This window comes from Microcaecilia unicolor, chromosome 2, assembly GCF_901765095.1.
Source record: "Microcaecilia unicolor chromosome 2, aMicUni1.1, whole genome shotgun sequence".
Taxonomy (NCBI): Eukaryota; Metazoa; Chordata; class Amphibia; order Gymnophiona; family Siphonopidae; genus Microcaecilia; species Microcaecilia unicolor.
Window position 1 is genome coordinate 213,166,857 of NC_044032.1, and position 18,724 is coordinate 213,185,580.

Here is an 18,724-nt window from a genome sequence, read left to right on the forward strand (position 1 = left end):
GGTTATCAGTCCTATAGGGAAGGGAAGGGAAGGGAAGGGGTTGGGATTTGATACACCATCTTTCTGCAGTTACAATCAAAGCAGTTTACATATTATATACAGGTACTTATTTTGTACCTGGGGCAATGGAGATTTAAGTGGTTTGCCCAGAGTCACAAGGAGCTGCAGCAGAAAAATTAAAAAAAAACTTTAATCACGCAATTAATTGTGAATACAATTTTTTTAATCGGGTGATTAATCGAGATTAAAAATGTTAATGGAAATGCAGCCGTAGATCTAACATTGCCCAGAGCCTTCCTTCTTTTTAAAATGGATATAACTAGGTGCATTGTGTATACCCAAGGATAGGTTGGGCAGTTTTCAGACAGCCCATTTACCCAGGTAAATAGCTGTTTGCCTGGTTAAATGTCTTTTAAAAATTGCCCTCCCAAGGGATAATCTATCAGTTAATATTATTTCACATCTGTTGACTTTGATTTTAAATTCACATTTAAGAAATCATACTAGTCATATGTGGAAAAAGCATTGCTGACCTTCTTTTTTTTGTTTGCTCATCAAAGATCACAGTGTCTGCAAAGACCATGCTCAGCTGAAATGGGAAAAAAAACAGCAAAAGAGATCTATCAGAACAGTAACTCTGCAGGTATGTAACTAAGACAAAGAGCATCCCCCAAGTTGGTACAATTGTTTTATTGCAGAAATCATTTAAGTATTTTCATCAAGGATCTCAAACATACGATCTGTAGGCCACTATCCCTATCCAATATTCCTTTTATTCCCCCCCTCCAAATACCTCCCTATAGTGCCATCACCATATCCTGCAAGGCCTGCAGCAGTAAAACAGACACTTTGGTACTGGCTGCAGAGCCTTTAAGTCACAGCCACTGCTGTGTTCTGCCCCCCAACAGGAAGTATAAGACAGAGGGGGCAAGATGAAGTAGCAAATGCTCTGTGGCATTTGTTTTACTGCTGCTACTGCCATGGACTTGACGGGATATGGCCACAGCAGCAGCAGGAGGTAGAGGGAGTGACTGGGAGGGAGAGTTGCTGGACCATGAGAGGGGGAGGGTAGGGAAGAGTGGAGATGTTAGGGAAGAGAGAGGAAATGATGGACCATGGCGGGAGGGAGGTAGAGAGAGGAATGATGGACCATGGAGGGAGGGAAGATGCTGGACTATGGGGGAGGAAGAAAAAAAGAGGGAATAGATATGCCAACCTGGGGGGGAGGAATAGGGAGACAAAGGTAGCGAGGCTTTTCGCAAAGCGGAGTGTGAGGTTAGGGAGCAGAGAGAGTGCATGAATGACTGAGTCTGGGGGGAGGAGACTGAGGGCATGAACATTGGTGGAGAGAAAGAAAATGAACCTGGGAAATGAGAGAAGAAATTAGCACAGATGAATGAGAGAGGATGAATAGTTGAGTTTTGGAGTGGTGATCAAGGAAAACTGAGAATAAATGAATCTGGGGACGAAGAAAAAGAAACATAAGAACATAAGAATAGCCATACTGGGTAGACCAGTGGTCCATGTAGCCAGTGGTGTGCTGGAAAATTTTTAACAACAGGCTCTCTCTCTGGGCATAGCCAGCTGTATAATGTGGAGGGGGGGGGGGGGGAGGCCGAGGTGGATTGGAGGGCAACGCACTGCTCACTCTCCCCTCCGCCCCCCATGCCAGCATGCAAGGCATACCTTTGCTGGCAGGGATGCCGACTATCTTTCTATTTTGATCTAGGCACAGGAAAAAAAAGATTTTAAATGCCCCTCCAGGGCAGAGGGAGCAGGGAACGTGCGTTGCCGACAGACACGCGGCACCCCCCCCAGCAGCGAAACGATGGACACGACCTCCCCCCCCCCGGCAAAATTACACCCCCCGGGTGCATCTTTACCTGCTGGGGGGGGGGGGGGGGGTGCCGCGCGCCTGTCGGCTTCGCTCCTTCCCTGCTCCCTCCGCCCCGGAACAGGAAGTAACCCGTTCTGGGGCAGAGGGAGCAGGGAACGAGCGTTGCCGACAGACGCGCGGCACCCCCCCAGCGGCGTGCACCTGGGGTGGACCGCCCCCCCTTGGTACGCCACTGGAGGAATCTTGACTTAATATGTCTCCTGTTCTCAATCTAACCTCTTTGAGCTGCAGCCCTGCAATCTTTTTTTCTGTTTTTGCTGCCACTGCTGAAAAAGCAGCAGTGGTGGCCGCAGCAGTGGAAGGTTGGGTGGGAATGGGTTGAGCCTGGTGTGCCTCCTGGGCCTTCCATTCCAACGCCTGTGCTCTTGTCTCTATGATACTCGATAATTGAATCTTGAGCATTGTAATCAAAATACACCTTCAATGTCTGAGCTCCAAACCACCTCCAGTTCCACAAGACCTTGTTTTGTTGTCTTCCTCGGGAACCAGCATTGGAAACCTTGTCATGGCATCCTCATGAGACCACTGCAAGGGGTCGCTAGCACCTTTGAGCCTGGCACCAGCAGTGAGGGAACGACTGGGGATTGTTCCCGATGGGGAGCTCTTGGGGTGAGTGATATGAGTGGAGCTTCGGAGGAAAGAGGAATTGATGCGAGGAGGCTTAGATCTGCTGGGCTTTTCGAGGTAGGGAAAGTGATATGGGGAGAGCTAGAGCAAAATAATGCCTAATCCCTTTAAGATGTGGCCCTGGAGCATTGGGTTAGCGGCCCATGTTCCTGGACAGTATGAAATCATCACAGTGGGTCACGTCACCTTTAACCTCCGTGACTGAAAGCACAGCAGCAGCGGCAGATCGGATTCGCCTCCCTTCGGGCCTTCCCTCCCTGTGTCCCACCCTCACGGAAGTTACATCAGACAAGGGCGGGACACAGGGAGGGAAGGCCCGAAGGGAGGCGAATCCGATCTGCCGCTGCTGCTGCACTTTCAGTCATGGAGGTGACAGGTGAGGCACTGTGATGATTTGAATGCAGGGGGCCCGGCCCAGTGGCGGATGGAGGGGGGCGGTGGGGACTGCGGTGCGGCAGCCTGGGGGGGGGGGGGGGCGATGGCGACAACTTCGGGGGGGCCCAACCCAGTCTCTCGGCGGTCCTGAGAGGATATCAGTAATATTGCAACCTGGCCTGATTTGAGGGAACTTTTTATCAGACTGAACAATTCACTTTCTACAAGTGTAGTTGAACACTTTTTTTTAGCTGTGCTGGTGGATTAATGGCTTAATCATGAGTGTCAGTCATTTTCAAGAAATTAGTTTTACTAAAAGCAAAGTGGATTGAATTGTTGAGCAATAAAGTAGTTGGGGAAAATGTTAATGATAGTTGTATTCGTTATAGTTGTGGTTACTTAAAAAGTATTATATTAAGCAATGTTTTTTTTTTTTTACTTTCACTTAAGTAATTTTTAATGTGTTTTTCACTGTGCTTTTTACTTAAGTACTTTGACTTAGTACTTTGAACAACACTGGACTGCAGTCTGTTTTTCAAGTCTATGTTTTATCTTTTTATTTTTGTTAGTTTCATTCAAATGTTATATGTTCTCACCTTGGGCATTTGGGGAAAGATGAATTATAAATGTAAATAAATAAGCTACTTTTTGAGAACAAAAGTTCACAATATGGTCTGCATAAAGCAAGAAAAATCTATAGATACGTGTCAATTCAACCACTGTATTATGGGGTTAGTGAGATAAAAAGGTTTAAATGTACTATCTCTTATGTTTCATACATAATACCTTAACCAACAACCACAGGATGAATGAAAACAATAAAGAAAATTATGATTACATAAGCCTTTAACTCTGATGCCACAGACCCATACAGTAGCAATATGACCATCTGTTGTCATGTTATCACAACTACAATAGTGCAAAATCTGATGCAAAACAAAGATCAGCAGCAGTAATAATTACTCATATCTTGTTTTGAGGTCTGTATTTAAGCAAACTATCACAAGGCTGAGATATTTATAATGTATTTTATTTTTGTCAGGTACTACATCCAAACAGCTCTACAGAAGTACATACCAAGATCCTGAAGATACATTAAATGAGGTATAAACTGTAATATCTTAATATTTACCAGCTCACACCTGTATTTCTATAATTACTTAGACTATAGTTAAGGCTAATTATTCAAAGGTCACAAATATTCAATCAGGTCAGTTTATTCATATAGGGCCCTGTTTACCAAGGTATTTTAGTGTTTTTAGCTTGTGCTAAAAATTAGCGCGTGCTAACTGTGTAAATGACCATAGGAATATTATGGGAACCTGCATGGTTAGTGTGTGCCTTTAGCATGGCTTAGTAAACAGGGCCCATACTGTTTTATACAGAAGGAAACCAGGAAGGATAGCATGGAAGAACAGTGGGCTGAGAACTGGGGAAGCCAGGGTTCAAATCAGCTGTCACTTCTTGAGGGGCATAATCGAAAGTGGGTGCCCATCTCCATGGGCGCCCATCTCCGTGGGCGGCCATGCGAAGGGGCGGGACAAACCGTATTTTCGAAAAAAGATGGACGCCCATCTTTTTTTTGATAATACGGGTTGTGCAGGGCAAATGCCTAGGATTTGGGCGTTTTTGAGCTGGGCGCTATCGGTTTTCAGCGATAATGGAAACCGAAGGCGCCCAGCTCAAAAACGAACGAATCCAAGGCATTGGGTCGTGGGAGGGGCCAGGATTCGTAGTGCACTGGTCCCTCTCACATGCCAGGACACCAACTGGGCACCCTAGGGGGCACTTTTACAAATTAAAAAAAAAAATTTAAAATAGCTCCCAGGGGTGAGGGTCCCAAAAAACAACAAGGCAAACGATCTGCAAAATCCAATATGGGAAAGAGAGCCAGCAGATCAATGTCACAACAAAAAGATTTTATTGAAGATACCGTGTATGAACAAATCGCGATTTGTTCATACACGGTATCTTCAATAAAATCTTTTTGTTGTGACATTGATCTGCTGGCTTTCTTTCCCAAATAGCTCCCAGGTGCATAGCACCTTTCCCTTGTGTGCTGAGCCCCCCAAATCCCCCCCAAACCCACTGCCCACAAGTCTACACCATTACCATAGCCCTAAGGGGTGGAGGGGGGCACCTACATGTGGGTACAGTGGGTTTTGGGGTTTTTTGGAGGGCTCAACATTAACCAGCACAAGTGGAACAGGTAGGGGGGATGGGCCTGGGTCCGCCTGCCTGACGTCCACTGCACCCACTAACAACTGCTCCAAGGGACCTGCATACTGCTGTCAGGGAGCTGGGTATGACATTTGAGGCTCACATACAGGCTGTCAAAAAAGTTTTTAAAGTTCTTTTTTTGTGGTGGGAGGGGGTTAGTGACCACTGGGGGAGTCAGGGGAGGTCATCCCCGATTCCCTCCAGTGGTCATCTGGCCAGTTGGGGCACTTTTTTGGGACTTGGGTCGTGAAAAAAAAGGGTCCAGCAAAAGTGACCCAAATTCTCGCTTCTGCCGCCCTTTTTTTTTCGCTTATCGGCCGAAGGTGCCCATCTCTCCTTGGCCGATAAACACACCCCAGTCCCGCCTTCACCACGCCTCCGACATGCCCCCGTCAACTTTGTTCATTCCCATGATGGAGTGCAGTTGAAGACGCCCAAAATCAACTTTCGATTATACCGATTTGGGTGCCTTTTGCGAGATGGGCGCCCATCTCCCGAAATATAGGTGCCCATCACTTTAGAAAATAAGGCTGATAGACAACCTGTTATAACATTACCCTCTCAATGTTTATTTTCATATTTGGTTTTAGGATATCCAAGGAGACTCTGGCAGCCTGCCAATGTGGCTTTTTCTTCCTGAAGAATTATGGATAAGCATTTTTTCCTTTTTGTCACATAAAGAACTGTCCCAAGTTGCACAAGTCTGTCACCAGTTTCGACAGCTTGCAAGTGATGAAACCTTATGTAAGTTTTCATTTTGTAACTGTATTAATGAAGAAATGGAGAACAAGGAAGATCTTTCAGTTATACCTTGCCTTATATACAGGGGGGAGAATTTTCATAGGGATCTAGCTGGCTAAATAGGTATTTACCTAAGTATATTTCCCTAGGTGAAAATTGTCTTTCCTCGGGGTGGCTAAAAGTATACACATATTTTCAAAGCATGCACACCTTTAGGTGGATTGAAAAGAGGTATTTACAGGGTTGTTTTAGGTCCGTGTAAATAGCAATTACATTCTTTATCAACAAGCAGGATCACTTAACATGCCTTTGCTATGGCTGTTAATATGTACTTAAGTGAAAATCTCAGGTCAGTAAATGTGCCCCTAAATATATATAACATTTATCTGATGAGGTGGAGGAATTCTCAATTGAATCAAGAGAAGAATCATTTAACCATTGCACAGAAGACAGAAGGCTTTAGTTACATTGTTCAACTCCTGTAACCTTAAAGCTATCAAGGGAGATAAAGAAGGCTAAAATGAATCACATCTTTTTTTTCCTTTTTTTCCTTTTTTTTTAAGCAGAAAAGAAGCAAAATCTTGTCCAGCAGCAAAATTGGTCTGTCCTCCTCAGGGGCAGGAGTTAGGACAATTGTCTCACTAACTGAAATCATTTCCAAAGTCTATTCTCTGCTACCCTCAAACAATCTATAATGAATTTCTTCTTCACTTGTCTAATTTTACATTTGTACAAAGCCTATGGATTATATACTGTTCCTTAAAAACATTATCCCATATTTTAACTGTCACCTTTCAAACTAATGAGATTGCTTCACGACAGCTTTAAATCTACATGCAATCGAGGGGATCAACTGCTTATTCTACTTTTAGTTTCAGTAACCTATAAAATCACCACTGAATCCATCTAGGGTCTCAGGGGGTCTTTTACTAAAGCTTAATTTGAGCTATCTGCAACAGGGCCCATAGAAATAAAATGAGCCCTGCTGCAGATAACTCGAGCTAAGTTTTAGTAAAAGACCCCCTCAGTGATGAACCCTTATAGATCAGCTGCTCTACCACTGAAAGGATGTCAAAAGGGGGCATTGATTCTTGACATCTTTCTGATAACTTGAACCGATCAGGTACTTGGAAACTATAATTTTTTCATTGTTCTAACCTGAGCCCAAGGTAAGATAAGTTCAATAGAAAAATGAATCATGTAATAGACCACAAAACAGGTAAAACAGAGAGGAATCCTGAAGCAACAGAGTACTTATCAGATGAAAATATAAAGTCTGCCTCTTAAAATATGTTGGATTGTGAACAAGTTGAGTAAAACCTAAATCATTAACATAATTTAAGAATTTTCTCATTGGTCTCTGCAGAGGGGCATTAATGTGATAATTGAATTCAGTTTAACCAATCATTTACTCTCAGAAAACAATCAGAAATCAAACGTAATAGTTCTTCTAACAAATGAAGATCCAAGCTAGGTGGTCTATAGATCAGTAAAAATTTAACATTTTTTCACCTGCAACATAACTGCCAAATGCACAAAAGGAAGCAAGTTTTCTAAAGTTAAGATGGAGAATTGAAAAAAAAAAGCCTTGGCTAGCTCCCTCCCCCCCCCCCCCCCCCCCACCTTCTGATTGAGCCTGGAGAACATCAGAACATTCCTTCTCCAAGGACAAGCAGGCCAGTTGTATTCTCACAGTTAGGTCGCATCATCCGATGAAACCCAGTGCAGATTATGACTAGCAAGAAGATTATACAAGTTTCTAGCAGTGCCACCACACATGCACTGGTGCCTTCATGCCCGGCATGCAAGTGTGGGTCCCTCAGAGCATGGAGGATGCATCATTGTGTTCTTCTTCGCACTGCCTTCCTGTGCGGACATTTTTGCTTTCTTTTTCTTTTATCCTACCTTGTTCCTTTTATAGTAGTTTTAGTATTTAGGCTTTTAAAAGTTTCCAAATTGGTAAGCTGCTTAGGCCAGAGTACCAACCTCAATTTGAATGCTTCCCTTTTTTGGATTTCACAATTGAGGAATTTAATTTGGCTGTGATTCTTCTTTTGATGTCCAAGAAGATCCCCAGTGGCTTCAAACGGTGCACCCAATGTCATCAGGTGATTTTGGACCTAACCATGACCCTAACTCTTGTTCTCTCTGCTTAAAAATGCAGCTGAGGACACAGAGGGCACATCAGGCTCCTTGAAGGCCGATCCATCGACATCGGCACCGGAGGCATCAATGGCTGCTAAGACTTCAACAACCAGTGAGAGTGCACCAGCATCGAGGAGGTCTCCACCCTCTTGATATCGGGCATTGAAAGTAGGCCTTGGGATCGGTCAGCATTGGACCCAACACTGATGGCATGTATAGGTTTGATGTTGTTCTTGGCATCAAAAGAACATGATGCAGAGCATTGTGGGAAGCTCAAGAAACATAAGCATCAGCCCTGTTCAACACATGGTGCCAGGAACTCTGGGACATCGGCATCCCCAGTACCCGAGAAGTGCCCACACCGGTAGAGGTGCTTGGTAGAGGTACCGGTGCGCAGGCCTCAGAGCAGCTAGGTTCTTGCTTCTGGTTCAACACCAATATTTTCTCAGACTGCCTCTGTCCTGGCTCCCCTGCCTCTGCTGATGCCTTCCTTCAGTGAGTGGTACCGAGCCGTATTCATGGAGGAGCTTGAACAGATACTGCAGTTGCAATCAAGGGCACTTGTATCAAGTGGATCAGCCTCACATTCTTCTTGAGGCTCCATCCTTGCTAGTGGAGAGATCCTCGACATCGGCGCCTCGAAGGGTATCGACATCGACCCATGCAGCACCACTCTTGACGTTGAGGGAGGAAGCTTCCATGAAGTCTGAGGATAGGACCTCTTTGGAGTGTGCACATGGTTCCATTCAGCCAGGGCAGGCGCAGACTTACTCAGTCCAATCTGAGTACAAAGAGGAGTCTGATTGGAGCTGCTCATGGGACTAAGAAGTAGACCCTCATTACTTCTCAGAGGATTTTTGGCTATAATGGAAACCAAGGATGCCCATCTCAGAAATGACCAAATGCAAGCCCTTTGGTTGTGGGATGAGCCAGCATTCGTTGTGCACTGGTCCCCCTGACATGCATACTGCTGTGATGGGCTTGAGTATGACATTTGAGGCTGGCACAAAATATTTTTAAAGATGTTTTTTGAGGGGTGGGGGGTTAGTGACCACTGGGGGAGTAAGGGGAGGTGATCCCCGATTCTCTCCGGTGGTCATCTGGTCAGTTCGGGCACCTTTTTGTGGCTTGGTCATAAGAAAAACAGGACCAGATAAAGTCGTCCAAGTGCTCGTCAGGGACACCCTTTTTTTTCCATTATGGGTCGAGGACGCCCATGAGTTAGGCAGGCCAAAGTCCCACCTTCGCTATGCCTCCGACACACCCCCGTGAACTTTGGTCGTCCCTGCGACGGAAAGCAGTTGGGGATGCCCAAAATCAACTTTCGATTATGCCGATTTGGGTGACCCTGTGAGAAGGACGCCCATCTTCTGATTTGTGTCGAAAGATGGGTGTCCTTCTCTTTCAAAAATGAGCCTGATAGTGATGTATTTTAGCCTATCTTTTATGTTGAGAAAGTCTAGTTCTCTTACAATATGAAGTTTATCTCTCTTATCTCAGAAATTAAATGCCATTAGTAATCATGGTGTGTGATATAAAATAGCCCAAAGTGTTACACTGTATCATAAATAAATAATTTATAGTGATAAAACAATTTGATAAGAGAAATGTTTCCGAAAACACAGTTATGTGGTGGGTTGGGAATTGTATGTAGAACAGAAACCGGAACCTAAAATGTGTTTGAAAAGTTGCCAAACCTTTTAAAACTTTTTATTCAGAAATTATATTATTATTAATATTATTTGGGGGAGGGACAGGCAATTATGAAGTTAGAGGAACAGAGGGGGGTTAAAATCTACCTAACATGTCAGGTTCTTGCCTGTGTCTGACTTGGTTGTAAATCATGCTGGAATGAATTCAGGAGGCAAACAGTAATTTTTTCCATAGAGGAAAGTTTTCTCTCCCTCCTCTTTCCTATCTTCTCTCCCAAAGTGCCCTTTGTTTTACACAAAAACAAATTCAAAAAGTCACCCCTATTACCAACAGAGTTGATTTTGCTATGTTATATTATAGCTAGATTCGTATAGATTCTGGAGAAAACAAATGAAAGGAAATTACCACAGGGAACTGGATAGCTTAGGGATCAGTTTTCAAATAGGATTAGGTTGCTAGATATGATTGGGTGAAAATTTTCCCCTGTGAAAAAGATGGCAGTCTGTTTTCACTAGGGAGGCAATTCTACAATAGAACACCTCCATTTAGGTGCCCTGAGAATGCACAGGAGTAGCCTATTCTATAATAGCACCTGGCACAATCTTACCGCATGGCCATGGCTATTTTCAGGTTTTTTTTTACCCACTGTGGTAAAAATGGCCTCAGTGCACAAAAAAAAATGGCCCCGCCGCTAGCGCAGGACCCTTTTGACCACAGCTTGGTAAAAGGACCCGTGAATGAAAAAAAAATGTTTCCTCCTATTTGTTATGAAAGTATTTCCATGTAACTTCATTGAGTGTCCCCTAGTCTTTGTACTTTTTGATAAAAAATTGATTCACTTCTACTCATTCTACACCACTCAGGATTTTGAAGACCTCAGTCATATCTCCCCTCAGCCTTTTCTTTTCCAAGCTGAAGAGCCTTAACCTTTTTAGCCTCTCATATGAGAGGAGTTCCATCCCCTTTATCATTTTGGTCACTCTTCGTTGAACCTTTTCTAATTCTGCTATATCTTTTCTGAGATGCGGCAACTAGAATTGAACACCCTACTAGGGAAATGTTGTCAAAAATTATAAGTTCCTTTGGTATTGCATTTCCCTTCACCTGAAGTTGTTTGTTATTCAAGTATTTTTAAATCATCTATTCTATATCTGTCTGCCAGTTATTGGAATTGTTTACTGAAGAAACTTAGGCATCTGTTTACAAAGCCGTGCTAAAGGCTGCCAATGCATTAATGCCAACACAGCCCATTCATTCACAGCCAGCGTTGTAAACAGGGGGGTTTGGTATGTACCGATTTACTTGAATTTTGGGAAATTCTTGAAAACTTGGCTTTTTCAAAAATAATTAAGTTTTTAACTTAATTGTTTTAATGAGTGTTAATCTGTAATATTCTCTGGGCTATTCCCGTTCCTCTTTGTCTTTGTAATTCATGTTGAGCTGTCCAGGTTTCGCAGAATACAAGCACTTATATCATGTCATGTCCTACTCAAGATGAGGTTGCACCATGGAGCGATACAGAAGCATGATAATATTCGTGGTCTTATATACCATCCCTTTCCCAATAATTCCTAGCATCCTGTTTGCTTTTTTGGCTGCTGCCGCACACTGGGCAGAAGATTTCAGCATATTATTTACATTGACACCTAGATCTTTTTAAGTGCTGACTCCTAAGGTGGAACATAGCATCAGGTATGATTCAGATTATTCTTCCCAATGTGCATCACTTTGCATTTGTCCACATTAAATTTCATCTGCCATTTGGATGCTCAGTCTTTCAATTTTTAAAGGTCTTCCTGCAATTTTTCACAGTCCTCATGTGTTTTAACAACCTTGAATAGTTTTGCATCATCTGCAAATTTAATCACTTCACTTTTCATTCCAATTCCCAGACCATTTATAAATATGTTAAATAGTACCAGTTCCAGTACAGATTCCTGCGGCACTCCACTATTCACCCACCTCCATTGAGAGAAATAGCCATTTAACCCTACCTTCTGTTTCCTGTCCAATAATCAATTCCTAATCTACAAGAGAACATTGCCTCCTATCCTGTGACTCTAATTTTCTCAGGAATCTTTCATGTGGAACTTTATGAAAAGCTTTCTGAAAATCTAGATACACTACATCAATCAGCTCACCTTTATTGACATGTTTATTCACACCTTCAAATAAATGAAGCAAAATGGTGAGGCAAAACTTCCTTTGGCACTGTGTCCCATTAAACCATGTTTGTCTATGTGTTCCTTAATTTTATTCTTTATAATAGTTTCCGCTATTTTACCCAGCACTGACGTCAGGTTTACCGGGTCTGTAATTTCCTGGATCACCCCTCAAACTCTTTTAAAAAATTAACTTTATATTGGCCACCCTCCAATCTTCAGGTACTATGGATGATTTTAATGACAGGTTACAGGTCACTAACAACAGTTCAGCAATTTCATGTTTGCGTTCTTTCAGTACCCTTGGATGCATTCCATCTGGTCCAGGTGATTTACTACTCTTTAATTTGTCGATTTGGCTCAGTACGTCTTCCAGGTTCACTGAGATTTCTTTCAGTTCTTCCACATCATAAACCTTGAAAACTATTCCTGGTAAGGTAGATCTCTTACATCATGTTCCGTACAGACGGAAGCAAAGAATTCATTCGGGCCCTCTCCGCTATGGCCTTGTCCACCCTGAGTGCCCCTTTTGCTCCTTTATAATCTAATGGTCCCATCAATTCCCTCACAGGCTTTCTGCTTTTGATGTACCTGAAAACGTTGTTACTGTGAATTTTTGCCTCTGTGGCAGGTTTCTCTTCATAGTCTTTTTTTATCTTTCTTTATCAGTGCTTTGCATCTAAGTCAACAGTGCTTATGTTGCTTCTTCTTTTCCTTCTCAGAGAAGACTTTATTTTTCTGAAGTTAAGAAAATGAAGAAAAGAAAAAAATGAAAAGAAAATAATTTTAAAAAATAACAACAACTTGCAGTCCTTTTTGGAAAATGGTAAAGAAATCCTAATTTTTTGTAATATTATATTTTATCTACCACTATAGAACTCTACGGGCCCTGTTTACTAAGCAGCACTAAGGGTGTGCTAGTGTTTTAGCATGCGCTAAACACACCCATAGGAATACGTGGGTTTCTCAAAAGTTTAGCGCATGCTAATTTTAGGTACGCTCTAAACATGCTAGCGCATCTTAGTAAACAGGTCCCTACATGGGATATGGAAAGCAACGAAGCAGATCAGTGGTATATGTAAATAAGCTTTATTAATAAAATAGCATATATACTGCCCGACACAGGCCGTGTTTCGCCCAGCAGGGCTGCGTCAGGGGCTATAAAAATTAAATAAAACATATAAACAGATTAAAAACAAATATATCAATAAAATATATTGAAACCAATATCAGCTGTATACTCTATATGCTATTTTATTAATAAAGCTTGTTTACATATACCACTGATCTGCTTCGTTGTTTTCCACCTTGGAGTTTGCGGATCGTTTGCCTTGCTGTTTCCTTGGACCCTATAAGGGATATGGCATATGCTTGTTAAACTTTGCCCTGGACTTCTCTTGGATTGATATGTGCTGGAACCGTAGCGCTTGGTTTTTTCTTGAGATTTTTTATGGATGCAAGCGAATTCTATTAAGAGATCCCTTAAGAAAAATGGTAACAATGTGTCTTTGTGCTTTGTAATTGGCATATTTTTGCTCTTAAAGAAGAGCAAAGATATGCCAATTACAAAGCACAAAGATACATTGTCTGTGGACTCATTTTCAAAGTACTTTAGGGGTCCTTTTACTAAGGTGCACCAAAAAGTGGCCTGTGCTGGAGTAAATGTGTGTATTGGGAAGGGAAATGGGACTTGATATACCACCTTTCTGTGGTATTTTGCAACCACATTCAAAGCGGTTTACATATATACAGGTACTTATTTTATACCTGGGGCAATGGAGGGTTAAGTGACTTGCCCACAGTCACAAGGAGCTGCAGTGGGAATCAAACCCAGTTCTCCAGGATCAAAGTCTGCTGCACTAACCACTAGGCTACTCCTCCACTCTTTGGATGTGTGCAGCTCCATTTTTCAGCACACCTGTAAAAAAGGCCTTTTTTGGGGCCAAAAATGAACATGCGGCAAAATTAAAATTGGCACGCATCCATTTTGAGCCTGAGACCTTACTATCACCCATTGACTTAGTGGTAAGGTCTCACACATTAACTGGATGGTAATCATCAGCGTGCATACACTACCGATTACTGCCTGGTTAGTGCCAGCAGTAGAAAATAAAAAATGTTTTCTGCCGCTTATAAAAAGTGGAATTACCACCCAGGGCTCACAGTAGCTGGGCAGTAGTTCCAAAATGACATGCTTTGGGCGTGCATAGGCACCTACAAGCCTTATTAAAAGGGCCTTTTAGACGTACAAAGTTCCGTAGGTTACTATGAAAGTCTAAGGGGTCCTTTTACTAAGCCATGGCAGAAAAAGTGGCTTGCGGTAGTGTAGGCACGGGTTTTGGGTGCGCGCAGAATTGTTTTTCAGTGCGCCTGTAAAAAAGCCCTCTTTTTTTCCCCCCAAAATTGCTGTGCATCCATTATGGGTCTCTGACCTTACCGCCAGCCATAGACCTAGCGGTAAAGAATTTGTGCGGTAATGACCTACGCACGTCCGATGCCACTTGTCACGCGACCGCTACACACGCCAGAAAATAAAAATTATTTTTCAGACATGAGTAGCGGACGCACGACAAAAATGAAATTACCACAAGAGCCATGCGGTAGTCGGACGGTAAGTTCATTTTGGCGCGTGTTGGGCATACATACAGTAGATGCTTACGCGGATTAGTAAAAGGGGCCCTAAGAGCTTTGAAAATACACCTCTATGTTACCTAACTTTGATTTCTTTAAGCAGCAGCAACATTGTACATGTATTAAAGGGCTTCAGAAAAAAAAAACCAAGGAAACAGCAGATTCAGTCAAAGCAATAATAAGTAAGAAAATAATTTGTGTAAAATGCCAGTTGCTTCTTTATCACTCCCAGCATTTTTCTGCTTTAATGTGCAGAATATACATTTTTTTCCGTTTTCTTTGTTCATAGAAAGAAAAACAAGTAGTACAAAGTATTCAAGGTAGTTAGAAAGAATATGCTATTTAAGATCAAAATATCTACTGTAGAAACTGAAGATAAAATATCGTATGCAATTGCCTTGGAGTTGTATTCCAGGGAATTTTCTTCCATATCAACAAACTTCTGAGAAAAGATTAACTTAAATTCTACAAGTGCAGTTGGAATGTACAAAAATAGTTTGTGTTAAGGCAGTGCCTAAAAAAAGAGCGAGTTCAAGGCTTTGACTGAAAGAAAATAAAGAATAACTATAAGTCACCTGCTGTTAGTTGTCCTGCTTGAGCTGCTGTGTCATTCTCACGGTGGATTCCAGAACAAACAGTTAACACCTTGAACAAATAAAGGTGGTGATCAGAAGAGGCGGAAGGTTGCCTCAGACATGCAGACCAAATGTTAAGAACAAAGTGTGTGTTTCTTTTGAAGAAACAATAGTTGTGTTTGTGAGGGACCTGAACTCTGCAGATACATCTGTGATGTTTAGTGTGGTTGCATAGTTACAAACTGGGGAGCAAATGAATATAACAGTGCCATCTAGCTTTAAATAAAGTAAGAAGTAACATTTTTTTAAAATGAAAGCTTCTCGAGTATGCTGTTGTTCCTAGTGCATGACTAACAGTAGTATCAGCAAATACACGTCCACTTCTCCAGGTATTTTAGGCTGACCTGCTTATATGGAAGGCTGACCTCTAGCAGTAGTACCGCGAGACTACTGGTAGAGCTTGCGGTAGCCATTTTAGTACATGGAGCCACTAGGGGCAGGAGTGAGTGGGGATCACTCCTGCCCATATACCACCACTGGAGCACCAGGAATGTAGGTAGGCCTCTAAAGGGGGTGAGGCTGAATTGGTGGGGTGGGGGGTCCTGCGTAAGTATCTTATGCTGGTCCTGGGCGAATATTAGCCAAGACCTGCATAAGTGTCAGTGGCTAACAGCAGTCTGGTCAGACCCCAATATTAGCTGGCAATGGTCAACATTTGAAAACACAAACCGCTAGCTGAATATTGACTGGAAGAAATTTTCCAGACATATGAAAAGTTGAAAAACTATTTTATTTAGTTGAAGATTAATGTTTTTGTATTTAAAAATTCATGCAAATTTGCTGCAGAATTTTTTGTTTGTTTGTTGCAGAATCTACCACTCTGCTGCTGCCGGAAACCTGTGACATTTATTATTACAATAAACCTTACTCTGCAAAGGTCATTGGAGTCCTTTGACCAAGCTGCGGGAAAAAGGGCCCTGCGCTAGCAGTGGGAGCTGTTTTTCCCATGCGCCAGAGCCCTTTTTACCACAGCAAGTAAAAAAGCCCCCAGCACACATGGCCGTGTGGTAGGGAGCCCTTACCCATTGAGGTGACGATAAGGGCTCCCGTGCTAACCTGGCAGTAACCAGGCAGCATGCGCCAATGCCTGATTACCGCTGGGTTATCACCACGCAAGCCATTTCTGGGGGTTTTCTTTTTCCCCCCAAAATAGCACTCGCTCGGGACAGGACTACCACTGGCGGCCTTGTTGGGCAAGCGGTAGTTCCGGAAGAGCTAGCAGTAAGCCCACATTGGGCTTACCACCGCTCTGTAAAAGGGCCCCTTTTTTTCCTTGTCGTGCCTCCAGCCATTGACAGAGAGAGAGAATGAATAAAAGGGTCTATGTCAAGGTGTGCATATGTGCTCAGTCAGCATAGCTGCTCCTCCTAAAAGTAAAACGTTACTGAAAAACAAAAGAACAATAAGGAACCATTGGTCATTATAAATAAAATAGAACCCTTCACAAAAAAGAAATCTGTGTGAACAGAGACGAGAGAATGAGGTTTTAAATATTTCTGACACATAGTTTGGAAGATTAGTGTAGAATAATAAAAAGAATGAAGCATAGTGTAATTCAGTAGTTGCTTTCCTATTCAAGATACTTGAGCGTGCTGTTCACTGCCGTTGCCTTGACTTTCTTTCATCTCAAGCTATTCTTGATCCACTTCAATCTGGCTTTCGCCCCCTTCATTCAACTGAAACAGCGCTTGTTAAAGTCTCCAGTAATCTGTTCCTGGCCAGATCCAAAGGTCTCTATTCTATCCTCATCCTTCTCGATCTATCTGCTGCTTTTGACACTGTTGATCACAGCCTACTCCTTGATACGCTGTCCTCACTTGGATTTCAGGGCTCTGTTCTTTCCTGGTTTTCTTCTTATCTTTCCCAGTGCACCTTTAGTGTATACTCTAGTGGATCCTCCTTTACTTCTATCCCACTGTCAGTTGGTGTACCTCAGGGACCTGTCCTGGGACCTCTTCTTTTCTCCATCTATACTTCTTCCCTTGGTACTCTGATCTCATCCCATGGTTTTCAGTATCATCTTTATGCTGATGACTCCCAGATCTACCTCTCCACACCAGAAATCTCAGCCGAAATCCAGGCCAAAGTATCAGCCTGCCTGTCTGACATTGCTGCCTGGATGTCTCAGCGCCATCTGAAACTAAACATGACCAAGACTGAGCTTCTTATCTTTCCCCCTAAACCAACCTCTCCTCCTCCCCAGTACCTCTCCACTGTCATCTCTCCCTACATTCCTCCCCAGGAACTCCATTCACTGGGTAAATCTCTCATATCTGCACCCTTCTCCTCCACTGCTAACTCCAGACTCCGTTCCTTTTATCTTGCTGCACCATATGCCTGGAATAGACTTCCTGAGCCGGTACATCAAGCTCCATCTCTGGCTGTCTTCAAATCTAAGCTAAAAGCCCACCTTTTTGATGCTGCTTTTAACTCCTAACCCTTATTCACTTGTTCAGAACCCTTATTTTATCACCCTTACTTTAATATTCCCTTATCTCTTGTTTGTCCTGTTTGTCTCTCCTAATTAGATTAGATGATAAGTAGTAGTAGTAGTAGTAGTTTATTTGAGTTCTGCATCATCGTCTTGACTTTATCACCAAACTGGTACGATTATTACTGTTGCTGGAAGCCTAGCAACATTAAGCTCCTTTTGAAAATCATGGAATAAAATAAAAAGAACATGACTCCTTTTCCTACATCTTCACTCACTGGGACCAAGTTATGAATTTTACTATGTACATGGAGTGTCCTTAATTAATGGAGGGGTTAGCGAGGTTATAGAAGCCTTTCCTGCTACTGACAGAAAAATTAAATATATTGACAGCTTCCATAAGGTAGTGAAAAATTAAGGTAAATAGGAAGTATTGCAGTGACCTTCTCTATCTGATCTTGCACTCAACTGAACCTGCTGAACAGTATTAATACTAAGGAATGGGGACATACCATATAATGGTGAGCTATGCTCTGATGCTCCTGATTTTCCTACTGTATTCTTCAATGGTACATGAATGAAATTCAGTTTAGAGAATGGCATGGAGATGAGGACTTGTGGTAAACTATGGTAAATCTGCAGTAAACTGCAAAACTTTTCAAAGAGTTACTGCGGATGCGGAAGTAAAAGTGTTTACTGCCCCTTGAGAACAGTAAAAAGCCTTGTTCTTATGGTTAAAAAACAAACAAACCCGCGTTCCCTCCTTCTCCTTCCCAATGCAGACTCCAATAGACCACCTCCCTGCATGACCCAGCCTAGGCCTTCTTAATTCTTGCTGAAGGGCAGCAAGCTCCAGTCTCCACCCTCCAAGCATGACATCACCAGTGAAGAGTACCATGATTTGTCTCTGCTTCTGGCTACATGCCCACCACTGCCACCAATGATACTAGTGTAATGTTGGTGAGCATTCTTTCCATATTAGCTATTGCAGATTGCCTGTCTTCTTTGGATCAAAATATGGACATTCAGCTCTGATGTCAGAAGGGGAAAGGACATCTATGTCCAAAATAATGAACATTATTATTTAGATGTGGTACTCAGCACATCCAGGTTACAAAAATATGTCTGATTGAGCATCCGTTCACTGGAGGAATTAAGGTAAGTCACTTTCTTAATCCCCCAATGGCTACTGTCTCCTCTCCCCTAA

The 18,724-nt window shown here is 42.6% G+C and overlaps 1 protein-coding gene across 2 annotated transcripts in view; it reads left to right on the top strand.

Annotated features, from left to right (window-relative positions):
* LOC115463310 overlaps positions 1-18,724 on the top strand; it is a 136,167-nt gene that overhangs the window by 77,599 nt on the left and 39,844 nt on the right. For both annotated transcript variants that reach the window (XM_030193698.1, XM_030193699.1), the window contains 3 exons: positions 561-643; positions 3,942-4,003; positions 5,710-5,863. In XM_030193698.1, the coding sequence (XP_030049558.1) occupies positions 561-643; positions 3,942-4,003; positions 5,710-5,863 (299 nt within the window). The remainder of the gene's footprint in view (positions 1-560; positions 644-3,941; positions 4,004-5,709; positions 5,864-18,724) is intronic.